The sequence below is a fragment of the Dermacentor silvarum genome, chromosome 8 (assembly GCF_013339745.2).
Source record: "Dermacentor silvarum isolate Dsil-2018 chromosome 8, BIME_Dsil_1.4, whole genome shotgun sequence".
Lineage (NCBI taxonomy): Eukaryota > Metazoa > Arthropoda > Arachnida > Ixodida > Ixodidae > Dermacentor > Dermacentor silvarum.
In genome coordinates, this window is record NC_051161.1 from 5,196,381 (window position 1) to 5,210,633 (window position 14,253).

A 14,253-nucleotide genomic window follows, 5' to 3' on the forward strand; every position below is an offset into this window, starting at 1 on the left:
ACCTATTTACGGTGCACTGCACCTAGGCTGTTCAAGGTACTGCAGTGCACCCTGCACCCCCGTCCAAGGCAAGTGGCCACTGCACTGCAGTGCACCCTTGAACCTTGCAGTGAACATACAGCCCAGCGCACCACAACCACTGCAGGGCCGGTATTTTGTAGCGATGCCTTTCCGGTAATAATGCCTTTTCGCGCTTATCGCGCTTTATCAGTGGTCAGAGCGACGGTGCGCTTGTATTGTCAACGGGATCGGCCGGCCGTGAGCGGTGGATGAAAAGACTAGTATAGAATAAGTCATAAGGTATCGCTACAAAATCGCGGCCCAGCACCGCCTGCACATTTTCTGAATAGAACAATACCTCTTATGTGGACAAGCAGTAGCGCACCCAGGATCTCTGCCAAGGCGGGGTTGAATTATTTTTTGGGGGGAAGCAAGCACTTTGCACAATATGCAATTTCCTTGCTTTAGCCAGAGGAATCCAAAAGCAAATAAAATGCCTAATAATTGTACTAATAATGACACCAATTAAGGAAGATGACAATGTTTATTTATTCAGCGTTTTACTCAAGTAATCTAAAAGTGAATGCATAAATACAAGACAGTGATAGAGTGTTTTTGTTAACCAGGAAAATTCGACCTCAAGCCACCTCCTGAATTGCAATGACAATGTGAACAGAGCACTGAAGGTACACGTATGTACGTCGGACTGGTGGGGCTGGACGCGTGGGTGGGGCTGGACGCGTGGGGGGGGGGGGGTTTACAACACCCGAAACCCCCCCGTCGGTGCGCTGGCACTGTGGACAAGGGCACCTGCACAGAGCCTTGCAATACATTCTCCAAGGCCTTGCAGCGGACTCACTGGTTCACTTTAAATGCATGCTTTGGGGAAGCACCCAACAAGTGCCGCAGAAATTCCAGAAACACTGACCATGCTCTTCGAGATTGTTTTGCATTTTACCACTGTGGATGTGCTGGGGTGCTTCAATATTCTGTGATCGTAGTACGTGGTTCAATGCAAAGCAGCACAGAAGTGTTGCACAATGCTATCGATCATAATTAAGCGGTCAATTAATTTCGTTCAGCTGTGTAAGCGGAACAATTAAGGAAACGCACGCGCTACGGCGAAATTCAAGACACGCCAGTGTGTCCGCAATACACGGGTATTACAAGTAGATTATTTCAGATAAGCCTATCAAGCACGGTTCTGTTCAGTGACCTTTGCCCTCGGCCTTGGGCGCATCACGCGTCGGTTGAACGCTCGCCGGCCAGAGGTCACTGCCCAGTGCCGGGCGAGCGAGAATGGAGCCTCGGTAGGTGTTTGCTTCCGCCCTCCCACGAAGGGCACTGCGCGCTTTTCTGGCGGTGCGATGACGCTGCGCGTGCGTGACAAGGAATACGGCGCCCCAAGTGCGCGCGTAGCTCGGAAGCGAATGAAACGCACATGATACGGTTGCAGCAGCGGCGCCGGTGTGCGCGACAGGCGATGACAGCACGGGAGCACGGGCGAGCAACCGATACGGCGTCCGATAGATAAAAGGAGCCCGGCGCACACAAAAGCCCGCGAACAACAGCGCCCGCCACTCCTCAGTCGCCGCCGGCTGTGTTTACTAGGAAGTGCGCTCAGCAGCATTGTCGTAGTCGCGTCACGTTCAACAGCACGCTCTCGCGCCTCCCTTCTTTCCTTTCGTTCTTGTTTATTTTTTTCGCCTTCCCTAACCCGCGCTGTCATCGCCGACGAGAGCGCGTTTTAGTTGAGTGTTGGGCGCGAGAAACAAACCCGCTACGGGTGTGCGCGCTCAGAAGCCCGCACGTTGCCCGCCCGCGCTGAGCGCCGCTCTCATTTTGGCCGCAAGGATCTTCGCCCCTGGCTGCGCGCATGGTCTGTGCATCGAGGAAATGAAGCAAGCAGCCCGGGTTCTAGCGCGGAGCGTCGCCTCGGAGACGACGTCTGTGTCGCTCGGCACGCGGCGGCAGCCGCCTGGCGCCGCGTCCAAGGAACGCCGGACAACGGTGCCTGCTTATGCAAAACCTTTCGACCAGATTCCTGGGCCCAAGCCGTCGGTGCCTTTCATCGGAACTAGCTGGCAATACACGAGATGGGGTAGGTAGCGCGCCTATGCGCATTTCAAATGTGAAAGCTCGCTGCTGCATTAGCAGGCTGAAAGTACGAAGCATGCGTTACGATAACTTTCGCCAATGATATATCGTGAGCCTTACATGCAACGAGGTGGAGGCGAGTGGAGGATTGTTATACGACAGAAAAATAATAGGACATTCGTCAGAGGTACGGCAAAAAAGAAGCAAGAGCCCCACACGGATGCACGTATCAAACGAGATTCCTGCAATTAAATTTTTTTTCCCCCATCTTCCTGCTCCCATCGTTCACATCCCAGACAAAAAAAAAAAAAAAAAAAAAAAAAAAAAAAAAAAAAGGGGGGCAGTGATCTACCATGTTATCGTTTAAAATGTGTTATATCTGCTTTTTTTTCCGTTTTGTGACCACTCCTTTCTGTAGTACTTTCGGGCCTTGAAAGTATGTATAATATTAAATAAATAAACTGCTACCGTCATCATGAACAGTTGCCTGACAGTTCAAGGTGCAATAGCACTAACAGCAAAGTAATCTTGCACCGAACGGGGGGGGGGGTTCAGGTGTTGGAACCACTGATCTCCACTAGGGTTGTTGTAAACCCCCCCCCCACGCGTCCGACCCCACCCGTCCAACGTGTACCTGCAGTGCTCTGTTCACATTGTCATTACAATTCAGGAGGTGGCTTGAGGTCGAATTTTCCTGATTAACAAAAACCCTCTATCACTGCAGGTCTTGTATTTAATTCATTCACTCCAAAATTATGTTGAGTAAAACGCTGAAGAAATAAACATCGTCACCATCCTTGGTGTCATCATTATTATAATATTAGGCATTTTATTTGCTTTTGGATTCCTCTGGCCAAAGAAAAGAAATTGCAGTGTATACAAAGTGCCTACTACCCCCCCCCCCCCCCCCCCTTGCACCACAAAAATTCAACCTCCCCCCCCCCCTTGGCAGAGATCCTGGGTGCGCTACTGTTAACCAAGGTATGAGACTGGGCTAGTTGGTGGTACATGATTTTAATTTCACAGCACACACATGCACAATAAAAAAGAACAAAGACAAGCAGGGGGAAGACTTTTCAACTTCCAATTGAATTGTGTTCTCGAAAGCAACAGATGTACATGTACACACACATACCATTCCCTAATCAAAAAGTCATGTAACTGTGATGCCTATCAAGTATGTTAAATGGAACACAGTTTACAACAAACTAAACAGTCAAGGTGGGTGCACAACCTTGTGAACATTCTAATATGCCTTATCAGACACAGTAATAGATTGTTTACTGACACCCCCCTTACTATTGCTACAGCTATTAATATAAGCCTCATATACTCGTTTCTGTGTCTCGCAATCACTTAGTGTTTCTGAAAATGGTGCCATAATGGCACAGTGTAATTCTAGAAAGCCCTCATTAGTTTTCTGGTGTTCATTGTTATGCTATTGCAGGTGACACTAAAGAGAAAATATATTTCAACAGTATTTGTAAGTTGCCCTTCTACAATTCCCAAGATAAGCCACTCTTGCCATGAGAAAAAAAAAGATACAAAAACAAGACTGGTGGTAATGCCGCCTTGTACTTCCCACACCAGCTTGTGGGATGTTGACGGTGTCTGCTCGAGCCTAGTTAATTTTTTCAGTAAAGATGAATTACATTGTATTCTAAAATAGTTAGACTGAGCTTGCAAAAAATACCTTGAAATTGATGTCACACTATAGTAGGATACAACTTAAAAAAACAGCAGTCGGCAACAAAGGCACACGAACCATGCAGGGGTTGTGTTACTCCGCCAGCCAATCACAGAAGCAAACAAAATCGTCGTCATGCGACCTTTTCTAAATGGCGTTGTACTTTATGCGACTGTACTTCTTGTACTTGCGCGTTCCACTATAATAGACGAGTGAAAACATATAAAACTTTGCGCTTATAATTTTATTTTTGTGGTTACCGTCTTATTTAGGAAATAGGGAAAGTTTGAAGTATGAAGTATTTGCAGCCTCGCAGAGGAACAGTGGCTGGCGGTTATGAGGGCGTGGGCGGGGCTTCACTGCAGATTTAAGTTGTATCCGACTATAACATTATAACATTGCTTCATTTTGTCTTGTTAACCCACTTACTACATAAAATGAATGAAAAAATAGTTTTGAAAGAATACTTTGTCTAAACCGATTTATTGTTTCCATTTAGTGCCTCTTTAAGGCATCTGCTAATACAAGAATATCATAAACGAACACTCTACAACAGTCAACCCAATAGTCCTTATGTTTAACATTGCAATCCCTATTTTCCTTTTTGACCGGGTCAGTAATTTTACACAATTCTGGCAGTTTATCGGAAGCTGAAAGAATGACACGATTTCTGGCCTTTAAGCAAGTGGTACACGCAGTGCAAATAACTGCAATTCCCTGCATGTGCCTTCTTCTCATGTTCTGGTTCTTGCTTAGATTTCCTTTGCAAGGTCTTGGTCGCCAGGATGAGCACACATTGGGGTGCTGCTAATCTTGAAATGCGTGCATCACAGACATAACTAGAGTTGGGAAAACCTGGACAGGAACATTACTAGAGAGAGGTCAACCTGAGTTAGCCAGCTACTCTGCACAACGGCAGGAGGATAAGGGAAAGAAAAGACGGTATAAATGATGATGATGACAGATTAGAGGGATGCTAGATGCACGATCATGCTGCGTTGCTAATGGCACCGGCCCGCATCAATGTCGTGGAAATGTTAAAAAACATTTAAAATCTGGACATGCAACACAAAGAAATCTAGACACATTCAGGGACAAAACACGGAGCACCAAAATACATTGTTTTTATTGGCTACACAATGTTTATCATGTTCTGGTCACCAAAACAATTGCCGTTTCGTTCTTTACCAGTAATTTGCCAAGTACATCTCAAGCGGCTGCTCGCTTAACCTGTGTCTTTACTCCTTAAAGATATTTTTAAAGTCGGCTGGAGAACAAGAACTCTGCTTCTACAGAGACGAAAAGAAAAAACCCGAGCGCTCGTTTTACATCTAAGTCATAATTGCCATTCGCTGTTATTGGCAAACGCACCCACTCGATGTCAGGCTTCCTCAAAGTTTTATTTTAGCAGTACCATCCAACTTTTCTGCTCAGAATCTAAGGTTTCAAGCTGTGTCAACCCCTGCAGTTTCTAGCCTTGCAGTTGAACTTTATATAAATCCATACTTATCAATGGTTCTCAAAGCCACATAAGTGTATCTGCAAATGTCAAGCACACATCATGCTTGGAGAGAAGGAGCTAAGAAGTCTGTAAGGAACCCAAACAGATGCTGCTTTTGTTTCTCGCATGGGCAGAGTGTATGCAACATTGAGGGACTTGATAGCCAGCCCCAACCGTAGCTTCACATCCTGGTATAGTAGAACTCCATGCAGCATACACTACAATGTATTCCGTGCCAAGATGCAATAGTCGGATAGATTTACAGCAAACATCTGCCGTTTTGTGTAGGTAAGTGCCTGGAATGAAAAGAACTAGGTAGTTTCCATAAGGTCAACCTTTCGGAAAGCGGACGCATACCCGTCGTGAACCACTGTGGCAGGCTCTGCATGACCCATGACGAGCATAAAATAAATGTGGTACTCACAGTTATTGCTATTTTCAAGGAATGAAAGACAGTTTACAGCACAAGTGATTCAGACGTGGTGGGCACATAGGCAGAGGAAAGAACTAGTGCTTTCTGCCAAGACTAGAATATTACCTGCAGTTGAATGGCAAAGTGAATACAAGCATGTATATTAAATGTACCAGCACGTCTGTTAAATCACTGGAAACATTATAGAATGCCTGGATAACCGGAACAATCTGTGATTCTCCAGGACATCCAACGGAATTTGGACAATAAAGTTGCTTAAAACCAGGTGCAAGCAGTTTGTTAGGTACATGTACACAACTGACACTAAGATCAGGACATTTGTTGAAATTGGGACACGTCCTAGAAATCCCAACCATCAACGTGACTTATTGAGGAAGAAGTGGACAGGTCATCTACTGCATACAGCAGATAACTGTTTGAGAAACACAATGGGTGTCAAGGGAAACACAGTTGCGAATGCTAGTGGTTGAATGTACTAGATTGGGGGATTGGGTCCAACGCAGGCTCCCCGCTGAGGCTTTTTTTATTGAAAAGTTGGTGGCGCCACCGTCACTTTCTCCCGAATGAGCGGCCCCGCGCACTGGCCGGACGCTTGTCACGTCGGAGACCCTACCGCAGCTGCATGGATCTTTGACAGGCGGATACTCGGTGGCGGCAACACTGTAATTATTCCCCACCGATCTATTGTAAATAAAATGGAAAAAGAGCGGCGGAAAATGCAACAACGACAGTGCGTCGAGCAGACGACAGCTACTCAGCCTGTGAGCTCTCCTCGGCCAATGAGCACTGCCGAAACAGCCGGAGCCAACGTTTATTGGCCGGAGATTCAGAATAAAGCGACGGCAGCGCCGCCACAATTTCAACATTTTTTTTGTTTCACCCTCGGCACTTGCCAAGGCGTCCGCTGGACCCACTGGACCCCCATTCTAGTAGACTCTACTAGGGTGTTAGCTGGTTAGGATATTTGCAGGCATAGGTTGGAGTCAGTTGATGCAAGGTGGTGGAGGGAGATCGGTTGGAGGTGCCTTTGTGCTGTAATCAACATAGGATAAGCTAATGATGATGGATATGCTGATTCTCATGTTCCTGCTGGCCACTTTGTTCTGACAGCACTTGTTAAAGATTTGAAAGCATCAATACTCAAAGCATAACTTTTTGTTATAAACATTGGCACTAATTTTGAGAAATAAGCAGCGAAATGCATTGCTGTTTCAGTTAATATGTTTCTCCACTATGGAGAAAAGCAGTATTGAAAAATTTTAACTGGAACAGCGACGCACAGCATAGCACAGTTTCAGTCCATACATTCCACAAACTTGAAATGTTTCACCGCAGCAATGGTCAATCACCACATACACAGCTTCGCTGGTCATCCACCTTCACAGAGTGGAATGGCACTGATTTTTTTTTTCTTGTATCTTTTCTTTTTTGCAGGTTAGTGCCAAAAAGATGTTGGTCATTGTACATGGCTGGTGTCATTAATATCTTCAGAAAATAATGCTGCCATACTTGGAAGTGAAATGTTCCTTTGGATAACATTACTCGATGAGCTCTAATATGACCCTTTGAGCATATTCTGCGCATTTTTAGCAGTGGTTGTAAGTTCATCCTTGCCATTTATATTCTGTAAGCATTGAGATTGTAGAGCGCTGTGATGCAGAAGTGAAGTGTGACTAGGAAAGCTTATGAGAAATTTCAAGATACATTCACATAAATATACATAGCCTTACGTGTTAACAGTATTTATTTACATCTAAGGCCTCAGTGAAGGCACCGTATTTTGGGGGTAATATCAGCCCGCAAAACCTTGCACATAAAAATAATAATTGCACTGATGATTGCATAGCTTATTATGTACCATGGCAACTTAAAAGGTATTCTCCTTCCAGAAGTTCACTGTGTAGGGGCATAGTGCTAAATATCGGGATTTGTAGAAATGTTAAAATTTCTAGGTAGTGGATGTCTAAGGTTAAAAAGTTGGTAACTCTGCTACACTTGCATTCTGCAAAATGATACCTTTTTGGTACAGGTCGATACAATCTCTACCAGCTTCATGAAGCCAGCACCGACAAGTACAATCGGTATGGTGACCTCATGAAAGAAGAGTACCAGTGGCGACGACCAGTGGTCCATTCCTTCAACCCGGAGGACTTCGAGGTCATATTTCGTAGTCAGGGGCGTTGCCCAGTCCGACCACCAAATGAGTTTGTCTGCAAGTACCGCACTGAGCACCCTCTCAAGTACAACAGTGTGGGGCTTTCCAATGCGTGAGTGCCATCCCATAAAGTGTTCATTTAAACAGAAAACAAGAGCCCTTGTGACAAGACTACAGACAAGGAACAGACACAAGCGCAGCCTTATCTTCAGTTTCACAGATACGCAAATTTGTCAACACATTCCCACCAATCTCGGGTATGACAGTTATTTTTCTGAGAAATAAACCTTTACAAATAAAACTATAAATTTATCAGATAAAGTTGATACTTGCATCTGTCCCCGTTATTTGTCCTTTCTCTGTTTCTACATTGAAGTCTCATTATGGATTATAAACTAGCCTTTTTGCAAGAAAAAAACTTTTTGCAAGAAAAGCAAATAAGCACATGCACACAACACTGGAATCTAAATGAGTGTTGATGAAAAGCAAATATTTGTGCATACATCATTTTAATTCTAGATGAGCCGAAATTACACAGCTTTGCTTTTGTTTAGCCAACATTGCCCACTTGTGCCCCGCTTACTGCATCTAAAACAACAGTTTGCCAACTAGGCCACTGCTGGTGTATGGTTGTGACAGACAGTGAACCATTCTCTTGCCAATTCTGAACCATATACTGTCACATTAAAAAGGCCAACTGACTTTAAAGGTACCCTACTACTTTTCTTTTGTGTGTGTGTGTGTGTGTAAGAGGAAGCGTGCCATTTACAATACCACAGTTGTTACAGGGGAAACACTGCAAAACATATTTTATAGCATTTTTCCAAATTGTGGTTGCATTTGTTTTTATGCTGTGTTTGTATGTTGGTTATAGTGGAAACAGTGATAACTACTTGGTGATTGGTGCATTGAGAACAGGTGCAGCCCCAGCCGTTTAAGTTATTCTTAATTTATCAAGGCAATTGGTAACATGGCTGAAGCCTTCATAACTGTTGAATTATTTCTTGTATTTGTTCTGTTCTTGTTGTCTTTCTAATGTTTCATGCTGTTGTCATTTCATAAGCCTTCTAAAACAAAATGACACTTTTGCAATGACTGCACAGTACCTATGGCTATTGTGACACTCCTCCATGGCATTGTGAATTGCTGGCATTTTGTGAATTGCACAGAGACGAAACGAGACTGGGAGGTTCCACAAACATGCATGTGTACCGAGGCATGTACTATGAAGCTGCTGTTCTGCCAATTCACTTGTTACAGAAACAGAAAGCTGCTTTTCAACATGAACTTCCTTTACCTAGTAATATGCAGTGGAAGGACCACAAATGTTAATATGATGAATACCTTTTCAAGCAAATAGCACAGTACATTTAACAAACATCAGGTTATGTGTGCCAATTTGCGATCATGTTGGGAGTTTCATATTATAGTGTAGCTTCTTGTCTGCTGCAGTTTTCTGTGCAATTTAAAACTAGAATTTCTTGTTAAGCCACTTTGTACTGCATTCCAATTTCGTCAGCACACTGATTTCATGTCCACCATAATTTGATGGCATTATTCATGCCATGCGGCAATTGTGTACTGGTAAGCAGTGATCGCTGCAGTTCAGCAGACTTTGCCAAACACATTTTCTCAGTGCAATCATGTGTTGCCTTCCACTGCATCCTTTCCAGGCTTGGTGCAGAATGGCACACACTGCGCATGGCACTTGCACCAGTGTTGCTCGAGATGAGGAACATAGCCGAGCTAGCAACTTGGCAAGAGGAGATCTGCGATGACTTTGCCGAATACGTGCGATGGCTGCGAGACCCTGAAACTCTGGAAGTAAGCTGCATTCAGGACATCCTGTCTAGGCTTGCTTTGGAATGTGAGTATATGCTGCACAGTTGATGCATGTGGCGGTCAACAACTAACTACTAAACCAACATCAGCTGAAAATATTCAAAATTTGCCAAGAGAAACATCATTTCACATCTGGCAAACTCAGAAAAACTTTGACTTGCATGCTGAGCAATGCTTGTTTGTTTGTTTATTTATTCTATTACCCTCAAGGCCCTAGGGCATTAGAGAGGGGAGTGGGTAGTGTTAATAAATGCAATACGACAGCAGCAACAACAGAAACAATAAATGCAATTGACAAGAATAACAGGAATGATGCAACAGTTGGGTAGTTAGGGTAGTTATTGACAAAGCAGGTTAGTAGCAGCACTTCTAAAAGCATCTCTAGTGGCGACAACATTGTGTTGAAGGCGATGCCAACTCGAACATGTGCTGGGAATAAATGAGTCGCGATAACCCATTTAGAGTGAAAATGTAATATCTACTTAATGATGGCGATCAATGTGTGTGGAACTGTAGGATGGTTTTGTTAGTAGCATATCCTTAAGGGATGAATTGTTATGATCAATCTTATGAAATAAACAAAGGCGGAAAACCTTTTTACGATGAGAAAGGCTGGGTAAGGAGATTGTTTCCTTCATAGCTGTAAAACTAGCGGTGTGATGATAGTTGGAACGGTTTGTATTCTCTCCAAGTCAGCTATAAGTGATTTGAGACCAGGATCCCATATAGCTGCGGCACATTCTAGTTTAGTTGGGAATAATGTTTTATAAAGCTGGCAACTTGTGAGATGCAGGGCCATGAGAAAAATTTCTGTGGAGGTAACCTAACATATGACTGGCATTATTAGTTATGTAATCAATGTGAGTTTTCCAAGATAAGTTATACGAGATGCACGCCAAGGTACTTGTATGAGTACAGATTCCAAATCAGTGTTGTTAATTGATATGTTGGGTGATTAATATGTTGTCGACAAACACACATAAATTTACATTTGTTAATGTTTAATTTCATGTTCCATAACTGAAACCACTCATAAACCCGGGTGGTATCGGACTGCAGGATGGCTGAATCTGTCACTGCTAATTTGTCTATAAATCCCAGGCAGCACAACCAGGTTGGCCCCAGCATGGCAATATCACTGCAAGCACCGGCACAAATATAGGCCCGAAACCGGCAGCACTACCCACGTCACAAGTGGCCCAGTGCGGGTATGCCACTAAAGGGCCTATTTCGGCCATCATGTGGCAGCGCCAGTACAGGCAGATAGCCGGCACTGCCGTTCATTGCCATTCTAGTGTCCTACCTTGCCTACTGGCAGCGCCGGTATTGGTCAATAGCCGGCTCTGCCGCTTTTAGTCAATTTATTGTCCTGCATTACCCATTGCATGGCCATATTGGCAGATTGTGATGTATGTGGGCGATGCCGTTATTTCCTACGATTTTAAATTGTGCAAATATTGCACGGTAACTCGATGCAACATGCCACAATCTACTATAAAATCACTAAATAATGATGCATGATTTCTTTATTGGTCTTAAAATAGGTTGATACAGATTGTTGCTCATATCCCCAAACCTACTTTGTTTATGACACTTTGTTTATAACGCTACGGGGGGTTGAGGCTGGGCTCGCAAAAGGGCCCTTGGAAGATGCTGAACGGATTGAGCCGCTTCGGCGTAACGCCGCCTTCTGCTATTAGCACAGTTGACGGCGCCGGGCAGCCACATTCTTATGAAGTCTTGCGCTTGATTGATGTCGATCTCTATGTCTCTCAGGCACCATCTGCATACAATACATATACCTATATTATCCCAACACTGCCAGCAGTGCATAATATAAGCAAGAGGCACAAAACTGAGAAATTAAATGTGTATCACCTGTTCCCACTCTGCATAGCCGCATGTTAAACAGTCTCTTGCTTTTCTTCCCATGCAGGCTGTACGGCCAGTTTAACTGCATGGCGCATGATGGCGTTCATTATATTGAAGGCAACCTCCCACAGACATGATTCATCTATTCAAACAAGTTGTTGAAGCTGAAAAAAAGAAGCAGAAATACGCAAAAATTAGGTAGGAAATGCCACTGCATCAAAATACAGTGTAGACCGCTTGTAACGTAAGTCGGCAGAGTTGCGGTACCGCACTATAACCAAAACAACAATTTTCAATCCCTGCACGTATGCAAACATGTAGACCAAGCATGTAGACACGCTTTGTACTATCGCGCGCACATCACGATTATGTTTTCCCAGCTTACTGGCAAAAACGTAATCGCGATGTAGCTGGTGCTCTTTAAGTTCGACAGCTTTGCACCGAGTCAAAATGAAACAACAGTTTGTCGCAACCGCTGCAGAAAAAAACGTGACTGCCATCGACGCGATTATGAACGGCCACTTTGCGGTGCTGAAGGCACGCGCCCGACGCACGCACCAAGTCTGGACGAATTAACTACCATTCGCTGCAACAACTGGCGGTAGAAACCGCAGTCGCTATCTATGTGATCATCGATGGCGACTACGCAGTTTTTTAGGCACGCGGCCGACGCGCGTACCGTGTAAACACGAAACTATTGTTCGTCGCAACCGCTGCGGAGAAAACCGCAGCCGCTATCGACGTGATCGTGGATGACGACTACGCAGTTACGAAAGCCTGCGGCCAACGCGGTGTTACGCGCAGCGGTAAATGCAAGAATATAGGCTTTAAAGACACAAATAGGCTCGAAGCATTCCGGCGTTGCTGTCATTCACGTACGTTTTCAACTGATGGCTGTGGCGATGCGAACTCCGCCGCTTCGTTTCAGTTGGACGCTCGCGCCGTTCTTGCTCTTTTGTGTTGCACATTTGTGGCGCTCCTTGAGCTCCGAAAGTAGTCCGAATTAACCGATCTGCGGCCAAATACGTTCGAATTAACGAGAGTTTGATTGCATTGAATAATGCACACACCGGCCGAGAGCACGCACCTTGTTGAGAAGCGTGCTCGCTGCCGCCCTTGTCGGTGATATTTTCCCGTGGAAGCCGCATTATAACCGGTATTTCGTCTCACGCGGCTGCACTGTAAGCGGTATGCGTATACATGGAGTTCTAGGGGCGGGTAAACGGGAGTCGGAAAAGGCCGCGTTGTAGCCAGTTCTGCACTATAAACGGTTACGTTATAAGTGGTCTATACTGTATGCAATTTTTGTTCTAACTAGCCAATTATGATGAATTATGCCTTCATCACAAGACTTCTCGTAAGTGCTTGTGGGTAGCTGTACTTAGCTTTTGGCAATGCGTAAGCTTTCAGAACAGAGGTAGCAAAGAAAGGGTGCATTATTTCATGATAAACACCTAAGCAAGCTACAATACAACAGATTATAGTTTCGCAGGAAGTTCTGAACACCGGTCAACTCGCAGAATGTACTTCCTGAGTAAGGAATCACGACAATCCAACTTAGGTCTTCTTGAGTATACCAGCCGAAATGTGCTTTGCTGGCGTGTTTTCAAACAGACAGTGCGTTTCAGCTGATGCTGAATCAGTGCAGCACCGTCTACGTACGTAGTAAAAAGTGGCCGTACATTATCTCTGTAAAAAAAGAAAATACACGTATTAGGCACTGCACTTAGTTGAAACACTATACTTGAGAATAAAAATAAGACAATTGTACTTACCTTGCGATAATTGAGTTTATTTCGCAGTACATGCAGTTTTCAGACGTTTGCTAGTTGTTCATGTTTCACCCGATAGCAGTGTGGAACCAAGCTTGTAGTGGCGAAGGTCAGGCCGCTGGTACTGAACACATTGCTGGACAAGTTTATGCATGCTTTACAAGCAAAACATGGTGCAAGCAATGTGGGCAATGACAGCTCACAGGCAGAAGCAGAATGTGTACGGGTCCCTCGCCCTACAAGAGACCGAGCGTCACCACATTTTTTTGGCAGCAGGTGAGGTACACGCAGGGAGCAACAAATTTGACAGGGCATCATTCACGCTTATTTGTGCCCCCATTCGTTTCTGAGTAGCAGCGCAGACTCGGCTGTGTGCATAATAGGCAGTGCATACCTTCGACACTTCAAAGCGAGGGAACGGAAAAAAAAAATGGTGAGAGTGAAACCCATTCTTGGTACTTTGATGTCACTTCGCCTGATAGTAGTGAATAACGACACGCGCATGTTTTTTTTATTCTTTTATTTATTTATTTTTTCTTTTTGCAGAAGCTGCTGTGGCTGAACGAGCAGTAGCACTTGTGCCAATTTTATTATATATTATAGCTGAAAAGTAAAACATGACAAATGGACCTGTAGAACAACTCAAAGTGATCAATGAATGTTTTCATTGTTATTATTATTATTTTTTTTTTTTGCACTGCTTATCCCAGGAGAACGGCAGAGCAAGACAAAGTGTGCGCAAAGGGGTAGTCCGGCGCACAGCATCACTTGCTAACATGTCCCCATGCATTTCTCGCTTCTAGAATACAACCTCCCCCTTCGGAAAAAAAATGAATAGACCCATAGGAGCGGCAGCCGTATCTAAGAAACCTCGCGACAATACCTTACGCGGCA

General features: G+C 44.5%; 1 protein-coding gene across 1 annotated transcript in view; it reads left to right on the plus strand.

The window, feature by feature from the left end:
* Positions 1-760: 760 nt before the first annotated feature.
* The window catches only part of LOC119460544 (ecdysone 20-monooxygenase-like), a 60,754-nt gene continuing 47,261 nt past the window's right edge, over positions 761-14,253 (plus strand). Inside the window, exons 1-3 of the mRNA XM_037721474.2 lie at positions 761-2,101; positions 7,748-7,985; positions 9,547-9,740. Coding sequence (XP_037577402.1) covers positions 1,897-2,101; positions 7,748-7,985; positions 9,547-9,740 — 637 coding nt within the window. The 5' untranslated portion in view covers positions 761-1,896. The remainder of the gene's footprint in view (positions 2,102-7,747; positions 7,986-9,546; positions 9,741-14,253) is intronic.